General features: G+C 42.8%; 1 protein-coding gene across 6 annotated transcripts in view; it reads right to left on the bottom strand.

The window, feature by feature from the left end:
• PRR5 (proline rich 5) overlaps positions 1-24,495 on the bottom strand; it is a 91,920-nt gene that overhangs the window by 49,527 nt on the left and 17,898 nt on the right. For 2 of the 6 annotated variants that reach the window (XM_086757685.1, XM_086757677.1), the window contains exon 3: positions 3,870-3,983. The exons of 1 other annotated variant lie outside the window; for it this stretch is intronic. In XM_086757685.1, coding sequence (XP_086613811.1) covers positions 3,870-3,973 — 104 coding nt within the window. In that variant the 5' untranslated portion in view covers positions 3,974-3,983. Of the gene's footprint in view, positions 1-3,869; positions 4,217-17,626; positions 17,638-19,100; positions 19,163-24,495 lie in introns of those variants that run through there. 3 more of the 6 variants (XM_086757702.1, XM_086757694.1, XM_010117027.2) reach the window with 3 other exon arrangements.

The following is a 24,495-nucleotide window of genomic DNA, read 5'->3' as shown; positions in this document are numbered from 1 at the left end:
TCTCAGACAGGCAGAAAATATTTCAAAATATTACTAAATACTGTGAGAAAGAAAACTTCCAAGTAGAAGTAGCAGATAAATATGCTGGTCTGGAATGTTTTCTCCAGTACAAAAAACTTTCCTGGGATCTGGAAAAACATTCCTTTTTAATTAGAAGATTAAATACGGTTCCCATTACTGTAAAAATAACTTTATAGCAAGTTATTGTGCTTATTACAACTCTGTAAAAATTAGCCCAAACCGTAAAACTCCGATTCTGCATGGATCTCCTTGGATTTACTGCTGATCTCACTAATGTCAGGCATCTCATCTGTGTTTCCTTCGCCTTTTCTTTGCTACCTCCTACTCCTTCACGTTTCCATGAATTTTCCCCATTTTCTTACACTAATAAGGATTCAAGTGTCTTTGACTAGAGGCCTTCCCACAGCAGAACTCAGACAGTATCAGCTCCCAATTAGGCAGTCTGTGCTAGCTCAGTCAGAATGAAAACCTCGCGATGGATTTTATTTGCCCTGAGAGGGGCCCCTGCGGCTTGCAAGCTCAAGATTAAAAACCCTGGGTTTCTCAGTCCAATTGGTTTAGTCAGCATTCAGCCTTCATTTTTTGCCTGAAGCAGAAAAGGAGGGGAGAAAAGGAATTGAAGACAATGCTAGTGAAAAAATCTAAGCTATTTTAATCCGGTGCAAATTCTGTGAGCTGTAACGAAATCGTATTGTTCCACTATGTTGCTGTTGGTTGCTAGTTAACGTGCACTGCCAGTGTGTTGCTGTACAGATCTTTTGGGGTTCACGGGAAAGTGAGCTCAGAGAAAGCCGTGACACAAAGTCTAATTTGCATAGCAGCAGACAGCAGCTCGGCACCGATTTCCCTTTGATCTGTGTTGAGAATCTGTACAGCATTTTAGTCCGGAGGTGAAGGAAAGTTATCTGGGAGGAAGAGACCTTCTTTTCCAGCACTGCATATATGACCCTGCACACTGAACCCTCCAAATAAGCTCCTGCAGTTTGCCCTCCCTCTGCGTCGGAAGGCAGCAGGCATCCTCTGGTATAAACACTCTGAGGGTTGAGACCCGTCTGAACAGAGCAGAGGCGGCAGAGGAGCAGCCAGACTGTAGCCACATTCAAGTCGACTGCAGAAGGGGAGCTGCACATCCTCCTCAGAAAAAGCCTGTGGTGACAGAGCTTCTACCTTGCAGAAGACCCCACTAGCAAAACTCTGGCGGTGCAGCATTTCAGCATGGTCCCCAGCAGGGCAGAGGCAGCATCGTCGCCCCCACGTCAAAGGGCTGACTTTCAGCACGGCATCAGCAGTCTCGTGTGGGGCAGGGCCTGCCGTGGGGTTGTGCTTTACCTCTCCCCACATCAGTTTTGATGAACTTGGTTCAAAGCCTCTTTCAAAAGCAGATACATACATGCCACACCCAAGCACAGCTGCTAACATTAGGCAAGAAACCAGCAGACATTTAAATATAGAACAGCCAGGCTTGGTAAGAGGGAAGAGCTCTGCTGGTGCATCGCAACTGCCTTAATCAGCAAGCTCTTACGGTCGATGTTGCACAGAATTAAACAGCACAGGCAATCCTTTATTTTGGAAGAATAAATATTCCCAAAGTATGGTATGCTAGTGCTCTGTTGGGGTGTTTTAATTTTGCTGGGGAAAAATAAAAAACCTTCCACAGCCCAAGATTTTCAAACCACCCCAAGATTCCTGGCGAGTCAAAGTTTGCCCACCCAGTTTGCCACATCGATGTTACGGTCTCTTTAGGAGAGCTGAACATTGACTCCCTCAAGACCAGACCATGTTAGACAGGCCAAGATGGGCCCGCACTGATGATAGGCAGAAGCTACAGTAGATAACTTCTTAATACAACTAATCCAACGTCATTTAAGCCCTGGCTTTCCGAAGGATAAGCTCCAGAGAGGATACAAGTCTTTGTGCCTGAAAGTAGAATTACCCTCACTCTCTCTTCCGCTCAGGAGAAAGCCTTGCACTATTAAATAAGAAATAAAGGGCATTCCCGTTGCCCATGCAGTGCAACTGGCTCGTAATCTGCATTACTTGCCATAGCTTCAGGCAGCTGTCAGCACAGGCATGCGATGCCCACTTGACTTGCCACCGCAGGTAGCACCAGCCTGCCACTGCACGACAGCAGCTCTGCCCACGGTCTCAAGGCATTTTGGAGGCCACCAAAACTCTGGGACAACTCAGCAATCTCTGCACAAGGGAAAAGGCAAGCCCCAGCAGGAAAGCACAGTTAGGCCTGAGTTTATGCAAAGTAGTGACAAGATGACTTGCGGACGCCTGTTCCAGGACCAGACGATGGGACAGTTGTCTAATTGTTTGGATGAAACACGCAGAAGTCTAGCTTGCTGATAGGCAACCACTTCTGGCCAGAGCTATACCTGTCCTGCCAGAATTAAAAATAACAAACTTTTGCTTCAGTTCACTTAGGAAAACCCTCTGGTTTTAATATCAGCAGCCCCTAAGCCTGGAGCTCTCCCCCTCCCAGCAAGCACGGTGCCTGACCTGCTCTCCATTCATATCCGCCTCCACGGCTCCCTTCCCCTAAGCAAGACCTGGAAATGCTAATCCCTGCTAAGAAAAGCTGTCAGCACATCATCACAAAAAGGCTTTGGGGATCATATTCTGCCACCTTGGTTCACACCAAGTTGTATCTTACTCCCTGCTGCTTCCCACGGAGCTACTGGCCAAGTGAAACCTCAAATGGCATGAGCCAAAGTGGCCCAATCTAGCCTTTAATTACCACCACCATCCAGACCTCAGGGGCAACTTCGGGTCATATAAATAGCACGATATTTGAGCAGAAACTCAGTCTCTTCTGAGACCTAAGACTTCTACAGTTTCAGTGCTTGGTGTGCTGCTAGCATTAAACAACTAATTCATAATGCAGGCATGAAACCACAAATCGAGTGGTGAGAGAGACAGAGGATGTGATATTTTATAATTTTTTTTTTTGCTCAGAACTCAAATACCTTTAATAAATGTGTCTATAGTTCACTGGTATTTTTCTTCCCACAGCTGTACCGCCATACAATTGTAAAATATTACAAATGACGCTTTCCAAGCTGTGACCCAGGAGATGACATCTCATTTTCAAAAAGGACATAACAATATAATTCCTAATGGCTTAGATACTTAGACTCATCTTTAAGAGTGTCACGAGAACGGTCATTAAGATGCTTTCTGATTATCTGTGCTAAGTGACACATTCTCAATAAAATGTTTGTATGGGTTTCTTTTGTCAAACAGTAATAATATTCAGATGTAGAAACACAACAAAGAAAACAATCAGGGCTTATTTTTCCCTGTCCAAAGTGCGTGTGCTTGCGTGCGCACATACACACACGCACAGAGATACTTGGATCAATGTGAGTAAATTGAGTGACTTTATCATATCTGTATCAACAACCAGCAATAAACATAGTTATGCAGATTTTAAAAATGTATTTGAATAGTTGTGTATATATACATTTTAAAAACTAAAATAAACCAAATAAACCTCAAATAAGAATATCTAGATAGACACAAAGACGTATTTGTAGCTGGACCCTGTGAAATAAGTCCTTGTCCCTCACAAGGAAGAGCAGGCTGAGCCATCTGCAGGCAAGGCTTTTTGCTATCAGCCTTCAGAGAAAGGTTAACACCAACGGGAAAAATGCTGCTCCCGTCTTTCACTCAAACACAAACTCTGGTACGTGTAACGCGCTAATGCAGAAGCCCGACGTACTGTAACCATGCTGGGCTGGGAGCAAGGCAGCCTAGCCCACAAGCCGATGGAGCGGCTACCTGCACGTTAACCACGGCCGCGGGAGTGCGGAGAGGCTGCAGGGGAGTCGGCGCGTCCTTACCTGTTCCAGGTAGCGTTGGAGCAGGCCCGTCGCTGCTGGGTCCCCCGCTCATCCAAGGCTGCCTGCTCTCTCTTGCCCAGATCACTGAGGCTGGGCGAACTCATGAACTTCAACCTGCGAAGAGTCCTCATGGTCAAATGTGTGTTTGTGCGTGGCAGCTACAGATACACCATCCTGTTTACACACACACACGCGCAGCTGGAGCGGCAGCAGCAGCAGCAATGCGAGCAGTTCCCTCCGTTTGCTGTTCAAAAAAGAAACTTAAAAAAAAAAAGAAGAGAGAACCAGTCTCTACGGAGCACACCTCTGCCAGCAAGAAAACAAACCTTTAATCAGATCAACTCTGACGTCATCAACTGTGGTTAATAATTTCTCCAGTCCTTTCAAAAAATAAAAGTTGAACTTCTGGCTGCTGCTGCAGCACTTTGAAGGGGCCCCTTGCAACCGCAGCTGCCCCGAGTGCGAGGGCTTCCCCTCCCCCTGTCCCCGGGCACCACGACCCGCGAATCTCGCTCAGCGCCGCGGCGGCGTGCTCCACCTGTCGTGGGAACTGCTCGGCTCCTCCGGCGGCTTGGGGGGGTCTGCTAGCATTTCTCAACCTCTCCCTCCCTCTCTCTGCACTCATAAATGGAAATGAAACTGGAGGGCAACGAACAGAAAAAAAAACACCCAAGCAACCAATACTGACGCACTGAGACTTTATTGGAAAGTTTCATAACTGCCTGTGCCCTGCCACGTTACGACACCGCACACACGCGCTCTCGCTCCCTCGCTCATACATATACATACGCACACTCCCGCACTCCCTCTCTGCCGTACGCACACGGCACAGCCTCATGGCTTGCCTGGGAGGCCGCTTCAGCTGGAAGTGTCACATAAGCCACAAGACGGAAAGTATTCGCAAGCGACACAACTGCAGAATGAAAAGTGCTAGTCTGGGTTTTAGCATTTTGAGGAATTTTTGGTGGTGCACAGAAGAGCCAGATGCTTTGTCTTTCTCTGCCTTTTTTTTTTATATTGAGACAGCTGCACTCGGGGCATACTTAGTTTCTACAAAAGCCCCAGATGTCTTATCTTCAAAGGAAAAATCTCCTTTCTCTCTCTGACTGCAGCACTGGAGCTGAAGGATATGCTGCTACAAGACTCCAGCCCGTGCTTAGCTTGCTGTCACTCACTCATGGTTCTGTTTTAAATTCAGGAGTTCCTGGCTCATCTGCTGGGAAGTAACATAACAAAACAGCAATTAGCTTTCTCAAAAAAGAAATTGTTTGCGACAGACTGAGCCAGAGCCTAAGAACTGCTCTTCTGATACTACAGCATTGGTCTGCAGATAGTCTGGTAAAAGGCACGAAAGCTCCTTGCAGAGTAACCTTCCGCTCACTGGAAGGGGGCTGCGCTACAGATGAACCGGATTTCTCACAGTGAGACCTGCCCTATGTGTATCATTTACTGACACATTTTAGTAAAAATTGATTCCTCTCACCACTCGCCCAAACTCAGCTAAGCTTATTGCGTATAAACATTTACTTCCAAAATTTATATTTGGGATTACCTCTGTGGGAAGCAGTTGCAGAACTACGTAGGGAAATAAATCCATTTTTACCTTGTGCTAGTTTTAGCAGCAGTAGTTTTATCCAGCCCATTGGATTAGCGTTATATTGATCGCCCTTCCCACATCAAAACCTTCAAGTACATAAATAAGCACCACAGTAAATGGCATATAACATTTCACTTTGGAAGGGACCTGCAGCTCCACATCTAACCTATGTACAAAGCCATCGCTATGCCCTATTCTCTTCCAGATGTTTAAATCCTTCAAACAAACGAACAACAATCCACTATGCACACAGCAGCAAAAGGAAAACAAACACAACAATATATGGCTGTATTCTAAGGAATGAGATGGCTTCTACAGCATACAAACCAGTGGCCAAAAATAGATACAGCAGAACACTGCTCTGTTCAAATTGGATGAAGGGCACTCCATTTCTGTAGATAATACAGCCTGGGAGAGCAGGGGAGCACAACTCGGTCTGAGCTTCTCCTGAGGGCTCAGATAAATGTGCGTCTACCCTGTTAAGTGAAACAACTAGTTAGACAAACCTGTGGCAATATAATTCCATCTAATTTCATTTTCCACCTAGCTTAGTTGCTTTTCTGCTTCTCACTTGCTGTGAATTTGATAGGCCTTGCAAAATGTTATTATACTGGATTAAACCTTTGGAATTTTTAACTCTTTGATCCCTTGGCAGCACCAGAGACTTTATAAAATCTACTCAGATTATGCCAGTATCTCAGCAACTACATAATAACATGTCATGTGCTTTTTTTCTTAAAATCCTCAACTCGCTAAATTGACTGAAACCAAGGAGCTGCTGTGTCAACCTTGGATACGCCAGACAATGCTGCAAAAAGTAGTACTTGGCTTCCTCATAAAACACTGAATCCCAAGAGATGTTAAAAAAAAAATCTCCTTCCCTCTGTATGTTGAAATATTACACCTATAGAAGTCAGACTATTTTTATGCCACCCCATCAATCTCAGTAACCAGTACTAGATTCAGAGTTGACGCATGCACAAAACACATGGGAGAAGCAGCATTCCAGTCTCCTGAAATATTGCGGATTGAGGTTAACAGAAGGCAGGCTTTCTCTACACTCCTTCCGACGATTCCACCTGATCAAATGTTGATTTATGATAAAATTAATCCTTTTCAACAAGGGCTACCTCCACCCATAATTACCGAGTAATACTTCACATTTACATTGTGCTGTGCATCCACAGACATCCTTGACTTCACGGCATTCATTAATTCAGCCCTGAGCAGCTCTTGGGTATGAAGGTAAAAGATACGATCCGCACTTCAGCTTGAACAGTGAAGAGAAAGGTGATGTGACTTGCCCAGGCCACCCCGTGAGCAGGTGACAGAGATGTCAAGAGATCCCAGGACCTCTACCTCCCGTTCCAGCATGCTACCGAAGGGATGCTGCAGGGACTGGGTAGCCAGGGACTCCTTGGGCCTGGGCGATGCAGAAGACAGAGCTCCCCGCCAGGGCTTGTGGTGCGGCCGTTCCTCTGTAGCCACTTTGAAGAGAGTTGTCGCAATACAGCACTGCTTCAAGATCGAGAGGCTAAGCAGCAGAGATTGCTTGCTATTGGTCATAGAGAGGGAGAAGAGCACTGACTGGACTAATTGGGAAGGAGGGGAGGACGGGGGATTGGCGGGGACCCTCCCGTAGGCTCAATAACGAGTGCTACAAGCTTCTTAAATAGAACAACTGCACTCAGCACATTTACAGAGCCGAGACTGCAAAGTACTGTTACGTTAATTCATTTAATCCGAGCATCCCGTACACAGTGCTAATACCACAATTTCACTCACAAGAAACCTGCAGCTCAAAGGTTAAGTGATTTAATCAAAGCCACACAACCACCTCAGTGTGGAAGGCACATCCAGCCCTAGCTCCTGCTCCCTCCCTTCCCCTCCAACGCCTCTCCCTCATAAAAACAAGCCTGCTTCTACTAGAAATCGTTCTTTCATCTGGGGGGCCCACATCCGGCAGGTGACTGCACGGTAAGTCCCGGAGCCGCCATGGTGCCAGAGACGTAGGGGAATTCTGCTCACCTGGACTTACTTGCTATCTTGCAGCCTAAAATAACATACAGGTAGACGAATATAGACAAGCCCAAGAGGTTTTATACTGTTATTGAAATACAACGTTAGCCTACAGATCCAGGACCTCGTAGCAAACACGGCTTTTAAAATAATCACCAAGGGTAACTCCACAGTTACCTCCTGGTACGCCTGTAACGCATTCACTGGGAGCTGCGGTTTAAAGACCGCATTGCTGCCCCTAGCAAATGTTAAAAAAAGTCCAGGCAGACCTCCCTAAGCATACACTTGGGATATTTGCTAAAAATAATAAAAAAAACCCCTGTATTTTATTTTTGTAATGCTATGTTCATTTTTACAGTACAATCGTGTTGTCTTCTTACAAGTTTCTTTTTGACTGTGATGAGAAGGGAAAGGAAGGAGAAAGTAGTATTAATGAATGGGAACATTAAGAAATTCTCAAGATATGAAATTCATAATAAAGCTGCCAATGCTGTGACTGCTACGGGTCAACATGTTTTTGGCAACATTGTTCTGCTACTGCAATGACAGGTTCACACTGCAGAGATATTGGTGCCAGTGGGAGGATACAACCAACACGAGAATTTGCTGTCTCAGCTTTATTCACCAGAGCTTTGCCATGGAAAAAAAACAATTCCATAAATATAAATTTTAATTGGGGAAAAAAAAAGAAAGAAAAGCCTACTACTTCGCGTTATCTCCCTCTCCTCTTTTGGAGAAGAGAGCAGAAATCCCTACAGAACTGCTGAACGGTGTACGCTCTGCAAGAGAAGAACAAAGAGGTAAAGTCTATCTATGGCAGAAAGGAGTTAAAAACCTCCCTAGACAAATGCACTTTAGTTTTTCATAAACCACACCACAAAACTTAGGGCATGCCTCAACACATGCCAAAGCTCAGGAATTAGTCTTCTGAAAAACCACGCTTCTTAAAGGCGCAGCACGTCCTGCTGCACCAGCAGAGGAGGGGCAAGGCGGAAAGGAAGGAGATGTGACTATCAGGAAAAAAATAAAAAGAGCAGAGGGGGAAATGAAGTTGCAAACCTTATGACTCATCAATTCCTTTGCTACTATATCCACATAAATCTACTTTATCATCAGAAAACAAAGAATAATGAGAATTTTAAAAAGTATGAAACCAAATAGGCACTATTTACACCCTTCCCCCTCCATCCCACTGATTCTCTGCAACCTCCGGAGATAAAGGCACTCTCAAGGGCAGTTTCTGCCTGTCATTTACTGAGGCTGGTCACAGGACAGCCTTGCTTTTGCTAGTCCTTTGCTTTACTTCTGCCCCCACCACAGCCAAGGACTAATTTATAGGAGGGGACGTGGGATTACCAGGCCACCTCCCCAACCTCTGAAACGTCTCCTGTGCACTCCTGTACTTCTGCATCCTCTGACTAATTGTGCCTGCATGGCTGCAGTTGTCTCCCTTTAGACAGAGCTGGGCTTTAACTGCATGTAGGATTCACACACAGGGTTTCTTTGTCTTTTACGTTGTGAAAAAGAAGAAATGCTCAAGACAGTATCTCCTTCCTAAACAAGCAGAAGGCGACATCTAAGAAGAGTCCTTTGACTACCGCTAGAAAAGGATGCTCTGCCCCCCTTGTCATTTTTGCTGTAACACCTGCAAGCGCAGTTCATCCTACAAAGCTTCAGAACCGATCCGCAGGCAGCCATGGCTGCCAGAGTTCCACTCCCTGCCTTGGAGACCACACGGGCTTGCATCAAACACAGACACCCGTAATCATTCCAACATGCAATCGGGGGCAATTTCTTGCACCTTCCCTTCCCAGTTTTGCTTGGTGTGAGGCAGGGCAGTACAAATGTGACTCTCTCAGCAGAAAGAGAGACCTGCATCTAAGCAAAGGACCATCTGGACTGCTGCAACCATCCATGCCTAGTTCCTTTTCACAGTTTTCTGGATGACATTTCTTATCTGTTCACTGACTGTTTGAGCTTCTCAGTCTCTCCACCTCGCTCCCTTCCTGCTTCTCCTCACCTTGTGCTCTTGTGCTCCCTCTTCCTTTTGTCTTTAGCTAATTCTTCCTCAGGCAAAGTTTTTAAATATAAAGGAAAGGGAAAGGAAAAACAAAAAGGAGACCAAAAATACCGGTACTAACACAGTGTTTTTAAATCGCTCTTTGGCTGGCTCTAAGGGAATCAAGTCTTCATCTTGCCTGTTTGGACTGTGAGCTCTTCTTCAGCTCTTCCTTATCCTTTTTACTCAGGGTTTATACTCCAGCTAGCAAAACAGGGCCCTGAGCTCAGAACAAGTCCTCAGTCATCAGCCTAATCTAACACAGGTCATGAATTTAGCAATACCTGTAAGGAAACCCTTGCTCAAAACATGCGTGAAATCCCATCCCCTTTGCCAGCAGAAGTTTTTTGTTTACAGAGCGTAACAATACAAGAGGTTCTTAAAATACAGTAGATAGTTAAATCTTTTATCTTTGTCCTTCAGGAGACAGGAATAGGGAGAGAATTAGGATAGGAATAGGCGTGTTACACCCTCATCCAAAATATCAAGCTTTCCATCAAATGGCAATACCCCTACCTCATAGTATAATTTCTCGTTTTCTCTTTATAGGTTCTGGGAATTAAAGACAGAGAAGTGATCCAAATGAGCATGATGGTTATGTCAGAAGAGGCATGGATCAATGCTCTGGATCACAGGACCTGTGGCATTACTTTTCTATTCACATCACCTCCATGGCAGGTTTCTGAGCATCAGATATGCCCGCTCCAGGTTTCACTGTTGCCCACTCACCAAATTCACAATCCATTACAACCAGTGCATACTCCAAGGCAAGCCCATAGCTTTGCTGTTAAATGGAAGTCAAACCTGTAACTATGATTTAGAAAGTAAGGTCTCTGATCAATAAGCAAATCAAATGTTTAAAGTACTTTGTGCTCTTATTACAAGATCATGAGATAGTGGAAAATTAATCTTACAAAGTAACTGAGCTCATAATGCATATGACTTTTTTTTCCTTCCTGAGCTCTATGCGAATTCTTTCCTAAATTGCCTATCTTGCACAAATTTAATTGGATCCCAGAACACCATGACCTTGATGCAGCAGCTACAGTATCTCAGTGCTGTCTTCTACAGTTATATATGGTACAGTGCCTTCCAAATCCGTAAAGCCTGGGAGATCAAAACTGTGTGCTGCGCAGTGCTATTTTTCTTATATCCAAACATTTCTGATTCAAGGTCTTCCAAGAAGGATCTGATTGACTTGGAAGGTCACCAAGACAAAGAACCCAGTTTGGTAACTAGCTGAGTTTTTAATAAACTGGCCTGGTGGCCAGCTGTTAGTTATGACTGATATCCTGACTTTACTCTCAAAGCCAGTATATCACTTGTGTGATATTTGTTTTCTAGGAGAATGTGAGTGTGGCTGGAAACAGGAACCATGCCTTGAGATTACTGCCACCTCCTGTGCATCAATCAGGGAGGTCACTTCAGTACTGAGCAATGCAAAAAAGAGCTCTGCAAATTTGGGGGATCTTTGACTCTGGTGGTACTATGCTGCTGTTACTCAAATGGTACTATATCTCTCTGGAACAAACCTTGTAGTCCTGGAAAAGTCACAAAAGCCTGGCCTTCAGTACAAACAGATTTTTTTTAAGAAAATTTATCATTCTCCCTTGGCATCACAAGGATATTTTTTCTGAATGGAAAAATCACCAGAGAGACTTTAAAGATAATCCAAAATTGCAACATTTAGCTCTGTAGTTGGACTCCGTAGCCTTCAGCATGGTGGAGCTTTCACTAGGAACTCAAAAATGGGGACCTTTTGCCATCTTTTCATACACACGTGCTGAGGAAGTCCCTGCAGACTGAGATACTGGGCAGTGGAAACAGCAAGGATAAAAAAAGGCATTCATCACACAAACTATTCTACACTTGCATTTTAAATCTTCATTTCACCAGGTCAGCAGGTCTAGCACTAAGATCTCCCAGTACGTATCACGTCAGTGTTTTCTCAAGATACTCTGGGAAATATCTTAAAAGGCAGAGTGCTGGAATTTTTTAGACTCTACAGCAAGGTTTGGAAAAACTCCTTTCACTCTCACTCCAGCTCATTAGCTAGTCTCAATCTTCAATCAGACATCAATATGATATCACCGTTTCAGTTAACACCTGGAAGGAATGCCTCGTTATTGAGGGGGTAAGGGAAATTCCATTACATTTCCTTCCAGAAAACTTTTTTTTTCCCCCACAAGGTAGCAATAACTGGATAATTAGTCAAGGTACTCCTCCCTCCCTAAAGTCAGCATAAACACTAACCTCCTCAAGCTACTGAGGAATGCAGTGGAAGAACAGAGGTGTCAGAGGATTTGTGTGTCTTCAGCAGCTTTGTAGTATCTTTCTCGTCTCTCTTTCCTGATGCGTCCTGCTGCTCCAGGTTTCTTGTTAACCAGGCTTCCTTTAGTCATTTCAAATGATCTGTTCTCCAAACTCAGGCTGTATTAACTTTTCATTGCAAAATAGTTCAAGTTCTCTAAATATATGGAAAACTAAAATGCCTTTTTTTTCCCCTCTCAGAAAACTGAGGGACTACAAACGTTTTAGGCTTCATGGCATCTAGAGCTGTGAGTCATTCAAGGTCTTTCAGGCTTGCTGCTCTAGAGCCAGCAGTATGAAAACCCACGTAGACTGAGCTCCCTCACTCCGAAGCAGAAAAGTTGAAGGACTTGTCTCAACCAAGGCTCCCAGATGCTCTGCTGGACTGCTGTGATCCTGGTACCGAAAGCCCTGGGCCACGTTTCTAGGATGCATAGCTCCTTCATACAGGAAGCCATAGGCCAGGTAGTTCCAGGCTTGCAACCAGCACTTGCTTGAATTGCTTCCTCTGGAGTAGACTTCATTTTGTAAACATCATTGGAAAAAATAAATAAATTGAAAACCTGGACTGTGGTCAGCTTCATGCTCAAGTCATTTTAAGATACTTTGGTCTTGATAAATAGGTTAGTACTGAACTTCACCAGCTTGACATTTTCATGGTGAGACATGGTTGTCGCTGAGGGGAGCATCACAGGACAACAGACAAAGTTCAGCCTCATGGAGAAACTGCAGCCTTTGTTCACCCTTACTCTTAAAAACTGACAAACTTGTTTTGTTAGCCTGCTTATTTTTTTTTTTAAATTTGAAGCCCATCTGAGCTACATGCTAGGTTTCAGCCTGATGATATCTGAAGGGATGAAGAAGACCTGAGGTGACAAAGACACTACGGAGAGTGGCCGAGCCTGTGTTTCCCCCCTCAGCGGTGCATGGGCTGCTGTAGCAGCGCCGAGCACCCTCACCCACTCGGTGGGTGGCGAGAAAGCCCTGAAAACAGCCATGTAAAACACGGAAAAGCCAATTTAAAAGGCACCATAATGTCTGTGAAAGCGTGCTCCCAAGCATGTTGGTCTTAACCAGATTTTAACTTTTCAACTGAGCCCCTTGCGACTTGTTACGGCCTCCTTCGGGTGGGATGCATGTTACAACCGCACGACCTGAAGAGACATTGCCGAAAATGTGGCTTCACCACCGCCCACCAGCGGCGACCGCTCCATGGCCCCCGGCGGGCCCGGCCCCGGCCCCGCTCCCGCCCCGACACCGGCGGTAGCACGGGGAGCGCCGGCCGCCGCCGCGCCCCCTGCCGGCGGGGCCGCCGCGCCGGCCGCGGGGGAGGCGACACAAAATGGCAGGCAGGTCGGCCCGCTGAGACCCGGCTGCCTGACGGCCAGACCAGCGGCCCCGTGACTGCAACAGCTTAACTCCCGCAAACATTTGTAAATCGCTCACTGTCGTGTCATGCGTGGATTTTTAAATAAAAGATGTCCGTCTTTTGGTTTTCCAGATGGCATGAAAGAGGCAGCAGCAGCAGCAGGGCAAACACGACAGGCAGGGCCTGTCCTTGGTCCCCTGTTCCCCTCAAGCAGCTCCCAGGAGCAGCGGCATGACACCCCCTGTTTAAAGCGGGACAAAAATCTGAGGGCAGCTTCTCAGGGCCCCCTGTACCCTTCCTTGGTGGGAGACGCTTTCCACAGGACACTCTCGTGTCCCAGGCAAGCAAATAAAACCTCCCTGCCTCACACTTTTGTTCGGTTCTCCATAGCGTGGCACGGAACAGCAGGCAAATGCGCACCACGTTTTTAAGTGCTGATTTTCTCATTCCTGCTCTTTCGAAGCATAGCCACCACAAGCGGTGGTGGTGAGGTGCGTTGGTGTGGCAAGGCATACTGGCGCCTGCAACCCAGCCGGGGCACCCGGGCATTTCCAGGCGGCTGCAGGGGCCCCCTCATCACACGCTGGGCACGTACCTGGGAAGTGGCCACAGCACTGCAACTCTTCCAGTTTTGCTGTTCATCTGCTTTTCACCAGGAGACACATCCATAAAGCTTTAGTCCCTGCTGTGATATTTTGGTGCTTGCAAATCGTAGGGCACCAGTCAAAAGACAGAGGGAAGCAACCTTTTTTTTTTTCCTTTTCTTTTTTTTCCTCCCTCTAAGATGCAAAAAGGTCAGATTTGGAATTAATTTTGTTCTGTGTAATGTTTTGGCTTGGTTCAGATTTATTCCAAGTGAGTTCACCCATTTCTACTGCAGAAATAAAAGGTCATGAAACCAGTGAATTCTCTCCCTCCTAAAAGGGATGAATCCCTTATAGGGAGTGAATCACCAGTGAAATGTACCAAAAGGAAAAAAATGCAAAAATATATTCTATGAGACTGTAATCACAGCTGGCTGAGATTATAAAATGCACAACAGCACTTTGGATGCCATTTGCTTGCATCAATTTTTAAGCTCTCTGTTTAATTTGATTGCCAAACACAAGGAGAAAAAAGTAAACTCTTTTTACCTTTTTGGTGAAGAAGAAAAAAGAAAATTATTCAAAAAAAGCCATCTTCCTTTCCACAATATTTGGCTATGCAGTAATAGGAGCCAGCACAAAGATCTGGCCAGAGTGGGAAAAGGGAGGAGGAACAGGGAAGGGAGAATTGAATCACTTTATACATAAAATAAATCTAAAACAATCCCAGCCCTCAGCTAATACTCCACATGTTGAAAAGGAGATACGTGCATTTATATACGTCCGTGTCACAATGTTAGTTTTATTAGTCATCTGTTTTAGAGACTGGCTCCAACAGAAACTTTTGGATACAGATTTGAACACTCTGAGGAAGGAGAGTATCCAGAATTGAACTTTTGACTCAGACTGGCATAAAGATAAAGACCTTTTTTAATCCGGGTTTTTGGTTCATTGATTCCATTTGCGTTTCCTTGGTTTTAGTATAAGAATTTAGTGTGTCATATGAAACGTAAACACATCTAAACTTATTCTGCTGGAATAAAATAGAAACTTTCACTGTTCATTTACTGTAGTGCATTGCTTCTTACCTATGCTTTCAGCAGAAAAACTGCTTGGTTCAAATGTTTTGAAGGATTTTTTTAAAGGCAAAAGATTTTCCAACTCTACTGTTGGTACCCGATAGTGTTAAAAAAAAAAGTATAGGAGCCTTCCTTTTTAAAGACTGAATCCTTAATACTGTGTAACAATTTTTCCCTAAGAGAGAGGGCCAAAACCAAAGACATCCAAAATTAGTAGATACTTTGTTAAGTCCTAGTTAAGAGGTTTAATGAAAATGTGACCAGGACTCACTTGCATTTATCTGCATACTTTTCTTACTACTTTATCAAGGAATGCTGTCTAGTCTTCAACATCAGGTGCTGAAACAGTCCCATTTCAGTTCAAAAGCAGAACACAAGTTCTAAAGAAACGAAAAATAATAAATTTTCAATCCCACACCATGATTTTTTTGTGCCTGTTTTATGATTTTTAAGGCCTTATTTTGGTAATTCTCATTATTTGACTTTTGGAAGATTATTCAAACCTCAGTGAGGTAACTTGTTCTCCTTTGCTCAGCTCTATGAAAGTTGGGCTGCATTTGTGTGGAACTGGTGAAAAAACAGGAATGAAAGATACTATTTTCACCTTCCTTATAGCAAAATTAAATGCAATAAACGTAAGACTTCAGCTGTTATACAGTTGATAGTTATTTTAAATACAGTTAGATAGGCAGATCAATAGACAACATGCTTTCGTCTACATTTTACTATTGTCTGTACTTTACTGAGATGGTAAACAAGTAACGTGAAGAAAACTAGGAAAACTAGGCACATCCAGGGCACACTTCGTCGCATCCAATAAAGGATATTTAAAACTGGTCAGGTAAGTCATGCTTGGGATGTGCCTGTTCTCTCTGCCAACTATAAAGAGAACATAATGTGAATAATTCAGATATGGATATGGTATTCCAAGCTGTAAATATAAAAAATTAGATTAGATTACTGTCATCCCCAGTCTCTTACTGCCACGTTGATCATGATACAAGTGTAAATAATCTGGCATCTAACTAATGAATGTTTCACTTCATCAAGTACATGCTCTGATCCTAGATGAAGAGACCTTTGGGAGGTATCTTTGGCTTACAAGCTCAGTTGCTATTTCAAGTAGGGAGTTATTAAATTAGGAGTATTTCTAGGAGATTCTGCTGCTGACCAAAAGCACTGCAAGACCGAGAGAAAAGGACAAAAATTGTAGCCTTTGTGGGACAGCCTCAACAGAAATCAAATGGGACTTGCTGGTTAAGAGCATCTTCTGGCTAGGAAGTCAGCTGAGATTTCAGGGAAGAGTTGAGCTGAGAGTAACACTCACTTCAACAGTGGACAAGGAGGATTAAATAATAAATAAAGATACTGTCAAGTTCTCCTCTTTGTATTGGAGGAGAAAAAAGGGAGAAAGAAGGGAGAAAAGAGTTACAACTTTGACAGGAACTTCTCATAATACTACTTATGAAAAGATTGAGTCCTTATCAGCTGTGATGCAGGAAACACTGCTAACCTCCTTTATTATCTCAGCACTCTCCTACTGACTTCTGTCTCCTTGTGAGCACAGCAAACACATTACTTTGCTGTTTCTGATTAGGCCCCTGCCATGATGAGGCTTCTGTACATGCTGGATTGTAAACCTTTAAACATTTCCGTGGAATAATATGGGACTCTGCATATCTAGAAAGTAAAATCTATGTACAACCATTTACAAAGGCCATGGCCTGCAGATGTAAACTAATGGGGGCCTGAAACCTTCAATATGTGTTTTCTATGGCCCCTGTTACAGTAGGACCAGACCCGTAAATTATATCATACCACAACAAAGAACAAATAATAAATGTAACTGTGAAAATATGCACATGGTTGGAATATAAAATTTGAATACAATGCTGCACTTAAAACCATAAGTATCACTTAAAGTCTATTATATTGCCAACAAGTGAGAAGTTACAGCTTTTGCAATGAAAAAACCCAAGTGGTTATAAAATGCTGGGTGTGCAGTGGGCAGCCAGTGTTTTTTCCTAAGGCATTGGTATGTCCAGTCAGCAAACACTCTGTCAGGGTGATGGTGAGTTCCTCAAGGCATAATGTCTAATAATGCCTCCTAGTGTGGTGGGAACTCTGACCTGACAGTCCATCATAGTAAAGCTGCAGATTACATAGTAATCTGTAAACAGTTTACAGTGGGATAATTTGCAAATGCTCTGCTAAAAACAGAAGGCATGCACATGTCTCTCTGTTTACTCTCAGAGGCAGTTATTTACAATACCAAGAATAAAAAGTTTAGCAATGAACAAAACAAAGATGGAGTGCTCACAGTAAACTTTTCAAAATATTTCAGTGAAGCATTAGAGCAGCTTTTAGTTCTGCTGGCAATGGCCGAATCCTCTGAACAGCAGTATTTGGAGTTGCTGCTGACAGAACTCACGTTTGGTAACAGATTAGTTGGTAGATTGCTAACTTAGTTAATAGCAGATGTGGGTATTTGTTTTAGAAAAGGTTGTAATGTTCAGGAGTAGAAATTTTCTGGGTATGCTTGAAGTAATGTAGGCTGAAGTAGCAGGGATTTCCTGACTGAATTATACCCAGATTCTTCCCTCAACTTTTCCAGAGGAATCACTTACAAAATGACCAATGCCCATACCCGTACTCTTCATGACCTGGGACTATCAATTTCCTGTTGTACAATGCACAGCTGTCAAATATTCCCTCTCTGCTACTGGTGCTGCTAACTTACTTCTCAGGGAATCCAGGCTGGCAGTAGGTAACAACACCCTGGGAATTCTTGGGGAAAAAAGTAAAACGCAAGTGAAAATTGCGCTCCCTTTTAAACATCTGAGAGATCAAGCTAAATTCTGCTGTAGGTCACAGCCTTGCACTGGATTATGGTGCAAGGCCTCAGTGGGAGCTGCAGATTATAAGGGACCATTTACCCCTGCACTTTGAGATGAGACCAAGTAACCGCTATAGCAAAATCCAGGCACTTCTGCAATTAAGTAGCATGGAATACGCATTCCTATCATTTACAGCTTGATACAAATTGGGAAGAAAGTATGCATTAGCCAAGTAAATGAAAATAGAAGTTTTCAGGAGTGAACCCTTTAGAAGATACCTTTTTGCGTAAAAAACACAGAAAAAAAAAAAGTTGAAGCCATGGCAGAGGTTAGATTCTGTGGCTTAGTGATAAAGTAAATAAATCTTTAAGGGAAACTAAGTCTCTTAATATGTTCAGAAAGAAAATTCTTTTGGAGGAGGAAACCGGCAATTGTTCCCTGAGAAAATTTCTGAAGTTGCTTTGAAATAATAAGAGCTACTACATGTGATGATAATGTTAAAAGAAAAACAGAACAACACCAAAGGCAGATTAAGCACATTTACTTTCCTTTCACATAAACGTACACACACACCCCCATACACACTCTCTGTTAATGACTAGCATTTACTGAAAGTGATTTCAAGAAACCTGTATAAATTTCCTCCTTCCTAAAAACCTTGAATCTCAAATGCAGATCCAATTCTAGCACTGAATACTAAGGAACTCAAGAGGGCTGTGCCAAGCATCTCTGCAGAAATAGCTGCAGCTGTGTAAGATATTACTACCACTCAGCTGTTGGGTGCCGCTTCTTGCCACGCCCACGTATACATCAATCATATACAGGCCATTTGAGAATTCCTCATATGCTTCGGTGCACAGGCAGCTGGGGTGGCTTCAACTGTTTCTGCAACGGTTGTCTGACTCTGATCTTGGTGAACAGTATCTGAACCCTCTCAATCAGCTCGAGATCGCTGTGGTGGGTAACAGATGAGCTTTTACATCACCCATTCTGGCTCTCTACTTCAGGGCTTTTTTTTTCCCCAAGGGCACAAAGTTATTTAGAGGCTCCTCTCAGAGAACAGAAATTCAAGCAATTTTCTATATTGCTTGCTCAGAACCCTGATTCAGCTGTAAATAGATTCTCAGCTGAAAGTTCATGCATACCACTTTTTAAGCTGCACTAAAGCTAGAGGGATGCATTTTTAACATGTTAAAAGCCCGGAAGTACTGCATTGTTATTCAGATATTTTTCTGTGGCAGAAAATAAAGTAGGATCTGTGGGAAATCTTGGAAGAGAGATCTTAACCCTAGTCAATCCAAGGGAATTAACTCTCCAGGTGTCTGAAATTGGAAACATTTTCCAGTTGCAAATAATGTTGCAGAAATATGTGCTTACCTGCTAAAGGGAGAAGAAAACAGGACAGAATAGCAAATAGGGGAGACTCTGCAGCAGGTTTCCGAGAGTCACAGGAAAATTCTTGACGGGTGAAACAATTTGGTTGAAAAAAGCCAGTTCTTTGCAAAAAAGGCAGCTCTGCAACAAAACATGCACAAAAAAAAAAGTAGTATTGCACATATTGCTGTCCTAGGAATTGTTTCTCAAGAGTGCACTAATAAGCCCGTACACAACACATACAGAAGTGAAACAAGTGCTGTTTCATCTCATCACTGAAAGAAATAAACATTTCTTCTTGCACTTTTCCCTTTTCTGTTTTGTTTTCTTTGGGCGGAGCGACTCATTGACACTGACGCCAAGAGCTACATCTGTCACTAAGGAGGATAAGAGAGTTTCCATGGGCACACACATGCAAGTAGTCATAGAATCACAGAATGGTTTGGGTTGGAAGGGACCTTCAAAGGTCATCTAGTCCAACCCCCCTGCAAGGAGCAGGGACATCTTCAACCAGATCAGGTTGCTCAGAGCCTCATCCAACCTGGTCCTGTGTTCCAGATGTGAAGAGGTGACAGAAAAAGGTTTGAAATATGCTGCATGATCTGTAGTGATCACCTCTGGAGAGCAGCTGTCCTGTAAGGTACAGAAAAGTCTTAAATGTGTCATTTAGAATTACTGGAAATTCTTTCTTTAGGGCTTCAAATGATGGTCATACCATCACTGCCTGTCCAGGACTGGTCTTCAAGTGCCTCTCTGAGATGACTATTAACACAATAAACAACTCCAGAGTGGATATCTTAGTGCAGCACAGAATTTATAATTATGTGACTTACAATACAAACATCTTTATAATTTAAATATATTTTTTTAAATCACTGGTCAATAAATGTAAAACAATATTAGGAAAAAATAGATACATATATATACACACACACATACATAGACACAGACAGACAGCAGTATTCACACACATCTGCATCCACATTCTGAGTATGGTTCCTCTTGCCTTGCACTTTGCATAGTTATTAGTACCAGCTCTAACACACTGCTAAATCTAACTAGAAATATATATAGATCTCCTTTTTGGTTCAGTTTATCCTGGGTACAAACCGCTCTTGCGTTTGTTTTGTGGCATTTCACACCCACTTTGAAAGGATGTAAATAACTGCATGTGTTTAAAAATATATACTTTAAGGTTAATCTTTCCCGCGTTTGAGAGAACTAAGTAATCTCCTTATACTCCCACCTTTTGTCTGCTCTATGGGTGTGAGCTTCATTCTGTTACCGCTTATTTTAGTCAAAATCAGAGGTGTTAGTTTAAATAACAGTGTTGTGTGAAGTCAGTGCATTTTGACTGCAAGGCATTAAGGAGCGCGCACATAAGCAGCTCAGCAGACAGCCTGCAGAATGCGAGAAATTACCCACAGCGTGTCGGCTACAGAGACACGAACTGGCATTTTGAGTACCCGAGGGCAAGGGAGGGAAAGCAACCTCTTCAGTGACACGCATGCATCTGGCAGATGACACACAAACAAATTTGAAGTGAGGGATGTACAGCAAAAAAAAAAAACCCAATATATGAGCATAGTATGCTAGATAAAAACATGCTATACCAACAAAAACTCCTGTGGACACAGCTGGACATTGAACATTGTACTAGTATACGGAAAACCTCTCTAAGCAAAGCAGGCTGTATCACAGTAGAGCTTTCTTGCTATAGCTGGGTTTATATTAGAAGAGTCTGCCAAAACTGCTAGAGTGGTCAGGACACTGAGGTCTTCTAAAAGCTAAGACCAACTCATCTCAGCTGGAAATGATACTAGCAAAGTATGTATCTAAAATAACAGGCCTTGTCATGAATTTTGTCTCCCCTCCCTTGCTTAAAAGGCAAACTGAAGAAGATTCTTAATCTTCAATTTAAAGTATATGAGAAATCCCACTGATTTTAGATGGATATTATGGACAGAAAGTGTAATAATAGCTATTTGGTTCTCAAAAGATTAGATGCTTATGGGTATGAAAACAGTATTTTGCTTGGAGATCCTGCTTTGACAATTGCATGCCAGCAGATTAAAAAAAAAAAAAATAAATCCTCCATTTTGCCTACAACTTGTGATAATTTGATTAGCCCGGATAACAAACCAACATCACAGTGCTGTTCTTCAGGATTTGAGGGGGTTATCTCAGCATAAAACTCCACTGCCTTTTTTATTTAAATCCACCTAACTTTGATGATCAAAGCTCAGATATTCCATCAATGCATGCATGAAGTATAAATTATTTTTTTTTTAAACCTGTGAATTACATTTATCTTGCTTTCATCTAATATCCTGTATATCTTAATCTATTCTTAGGTTCAGGGGAAAGGGAAAAAGAGAATGCCTGAAAAAATCCAACCCATGATGGTGTTGTACAGAAGTTCCAGGAGACTGTAATTAAGCACATTCCTCATACCAGTTGAGCAATCAGTATATTATTATGGCAGGTAATGAAAATCAAGAATTCATATAGCCTTTTGTTATCAAGTATTGATACTATGCCTTAAACCAGGCATTTCCCAGAGGTAGAATTTCACCACTGCTTTACTGTTTTCTTGGGCACTCTTACCCATACCTCCACCTTGCTATAGGGAAAAAAGCAAAGTCTCTGAGGGCAACAACAGTGAACAACCCAAAACACTTCTGCAGACATAAGCGTCGTGTAGGCTTTAGAGACTTCCTGACCAGCATGGAAGGAAACATGACTCCAGAGGGTTTTGGATCCCGAAGCTGCCCCAAATCCAGATTCAGCTCAAAACTCTCTGAGCCACAGGGCAGTGTAATTCCCAGGTATATTCTGTGTGAGGCAGAGGAGGAAAAGGTGTAGCATGGCTGGTGATGCTGCTTGAAAGAACAGCTATTTTGGAATTTGCTGAAATTCAAAATGCTACTTCTGGCAGAAGCCAACTGTCCAAACACTAGCGAGTATTCAAAAATATAGGGTAAAAACAGGATCGTGCATCACAGGTGCATTATACAACTGCCCTCCTTTTCTAAATGACTGTACTTTAACTTACTTGTGAGTTTGGGTGAAATTCATTTCTCATACAGCATGAACTTGCTCAGTGAAGGGACTGTCAGTTCTTCCTCAGGACCAATAACAAGAGCTGCTGTAAATCAGTGTTTCAGTGGAGCTAACACAGTTGCCGCACTTACACCTACTGCTCAGCTAGCTACGGCCAGAGATATCAGTCACACGGACTCTAATGTCGGGTATTACTATGTATGTCTTTCAATTCAGCCGTGAGTGGCCGCCAAATAAACTCTATCATTTCAGTGACTGCAGTCTACAAAGGTGCAAGCCAAGAATCAACACGCTGGCTGGAAATGGTGATTGCAATTGAATTACAACAAGCCTTGCAAGCTGATATGATCAAGGTCTCTTGTGTGAAAACCCACAGTAGCAACATTACAAATCTTTTTCTATTGGAAGATTTAGTCTGAGGCTGCAATGACTGGGAAGCATATCGATAGCTGGAAATTGCAAAGGCTTGGTCACTACTTTCAGTTTTGCAAGCTGTTGTGGTTTGCATGGGAAGAATGAAAATACATGGATATAAAACATACGATATGTACTCTTAACTTTATTCCTTGAGTTACATACATGCAGATTTTCCTTTGTGGTGGCTAAGCCTTATTTCAGTCTATGAAGCAAGTGGCCTTTTGTGCTCTTGGCTTTTCCCTCCCCAGCCATTTAACAAACCAGTCTACAACTGGTCTCAGCAAGTGAAGCTGTGGGGTTCAGCCTATGCTATACCTGGCTCCCCAAGCACCTTGGTTCACTTTACTTTCAGACTTGTGGAAGATTTGCAGTTACAATTTTTTTTTTAATCTCTTTTTTTTTGTCAGAGATAAAAAGATAAAAAGAGATAAATCTCTTTTTTTGTTCAGCCTTCTGGGCTTTATTTCCCTGATCTTTCTCCTTTAATGGAATTAAAACTCATACTATAAATTCAAATTAGAACTAAAGGATGAATTCTGATGAATTTTAGCTACAGAAATGGATAGGAAAACCCTTGTTGACTTTCCCTGGGGCAACATTGTACCTCGGACAAATAAGAAGATTGTTTTTAATGCTAACTTCACATAGCTGATTTTTTTTTTTTTGCTGACAGTCTGTTTCTTGTTGCATGTACCGCTGAGTTTCTTTTCTGCTGCAATAGTGACACTTAATCTGCTTTTATCTCTCTGAGGACATAAACTTATAAAGATAGAAACCTAAAGGCAATAATTTCTCCTGAAAATCCTTTATGTTACCCTTAGAAGTAGGATGAAAAAGTCATAGAAAGCTCTGCATTAAAATCTGTCAAATTTTACTCCATGGAGACAAAGAAAAAGCTAGCACATGCACCAAAACCAAGAACAAAACTTTGAGGGACTAATAGCAGGACTAACCGAGTCTAAAAGCACCAAAAGATCCCACTTATCTCAGATTATGACTTTCTCCACACTCAAAACTTCTCTCCACACCAAAAACTCCAATAATTCATATTCTCTCATTCGTCATTTCTCATAGACTGAATCTTAAATGTAAGGACCGACTGATGGCACAGAGAAGTGGTGCACAGATTACCGTGAGCGTGCTGGCACAGATGTAGGTTGTGATGCTCCAGTTCACAGAGAGCACCTTGTGAACTGGATTTCGCAGCACCCTCAGTTTAACTCATATTCAGGTAAGTGAAAACATCTTGCAAGCAAAGCTTGCATGTGCAACTACATCAGTACCAAATATTTAACAATTTCATCAGGAAGAGACTGGAAAATCCTCAGCATAATGCGCATCATTTTAACTTAAATTCATATTTGATATACTAGTGCCTTGGTTTTTCAGGGTGCCCATTTACAAGTCTCACATGAAAGTCAACATCCCCCAGCAATTTCAATAAAACATGAAAGCTTCAGGTAACTCTGGGAGAAGAGTTCTTGGATGGGTGAATGCAGCATAACTAAATGCTAAAAATTCCCTTTGAACTTTCCATGGGCTTTTTCAGGACGAAACAGAAAGGTCTCTCCTTTGCTTCCATTAAAGCACTCAAACACATTAATTTTTGAAGCAGCATTTGAATGGTTTTACTGGAAAGGACATAGAGAGTGTAAATGAGGGGCATTTTGGAAGAATTTAACTTGAGCCTGCGCTGGGTCTCCTTTGCTGCCTCAGTCACTTTCAGCAAGTTCATGGACAAGGACTGTCAACTGCTTTACCCCTGCTTCTGAAAACGGAGCAAATCCAGGCAGGATTTTTTTGCACAGCAGCCTGGCTCTATCTCTGCAGCCACATTTGAACTGCAGGAGGTGGAAAACCAAAAAGGGAACATTTCAATTTCTCTTCTTATTTATAAGCGAGGAGGTCCTGCCCACAG

Source organism: Chlamydotis macqueenii, chromosome 1 (assembly GCF_036417535.1).
Source record: "Chlamydotis macqueenii isolate bChlMac1 chromosome 1, bChlMac1.mat, whole genome shotgun sequence".
NCBI lineage: Eukaryota > Metazoa > Chordata > Aves > Otidiformes > Otididae > Chlamydotis > Chlamydotis macqueenii.
Note: the sequence above shows the minus strand (reverse complement) of the source record. Positions and strands in the feature narration are given on the sequence as shown.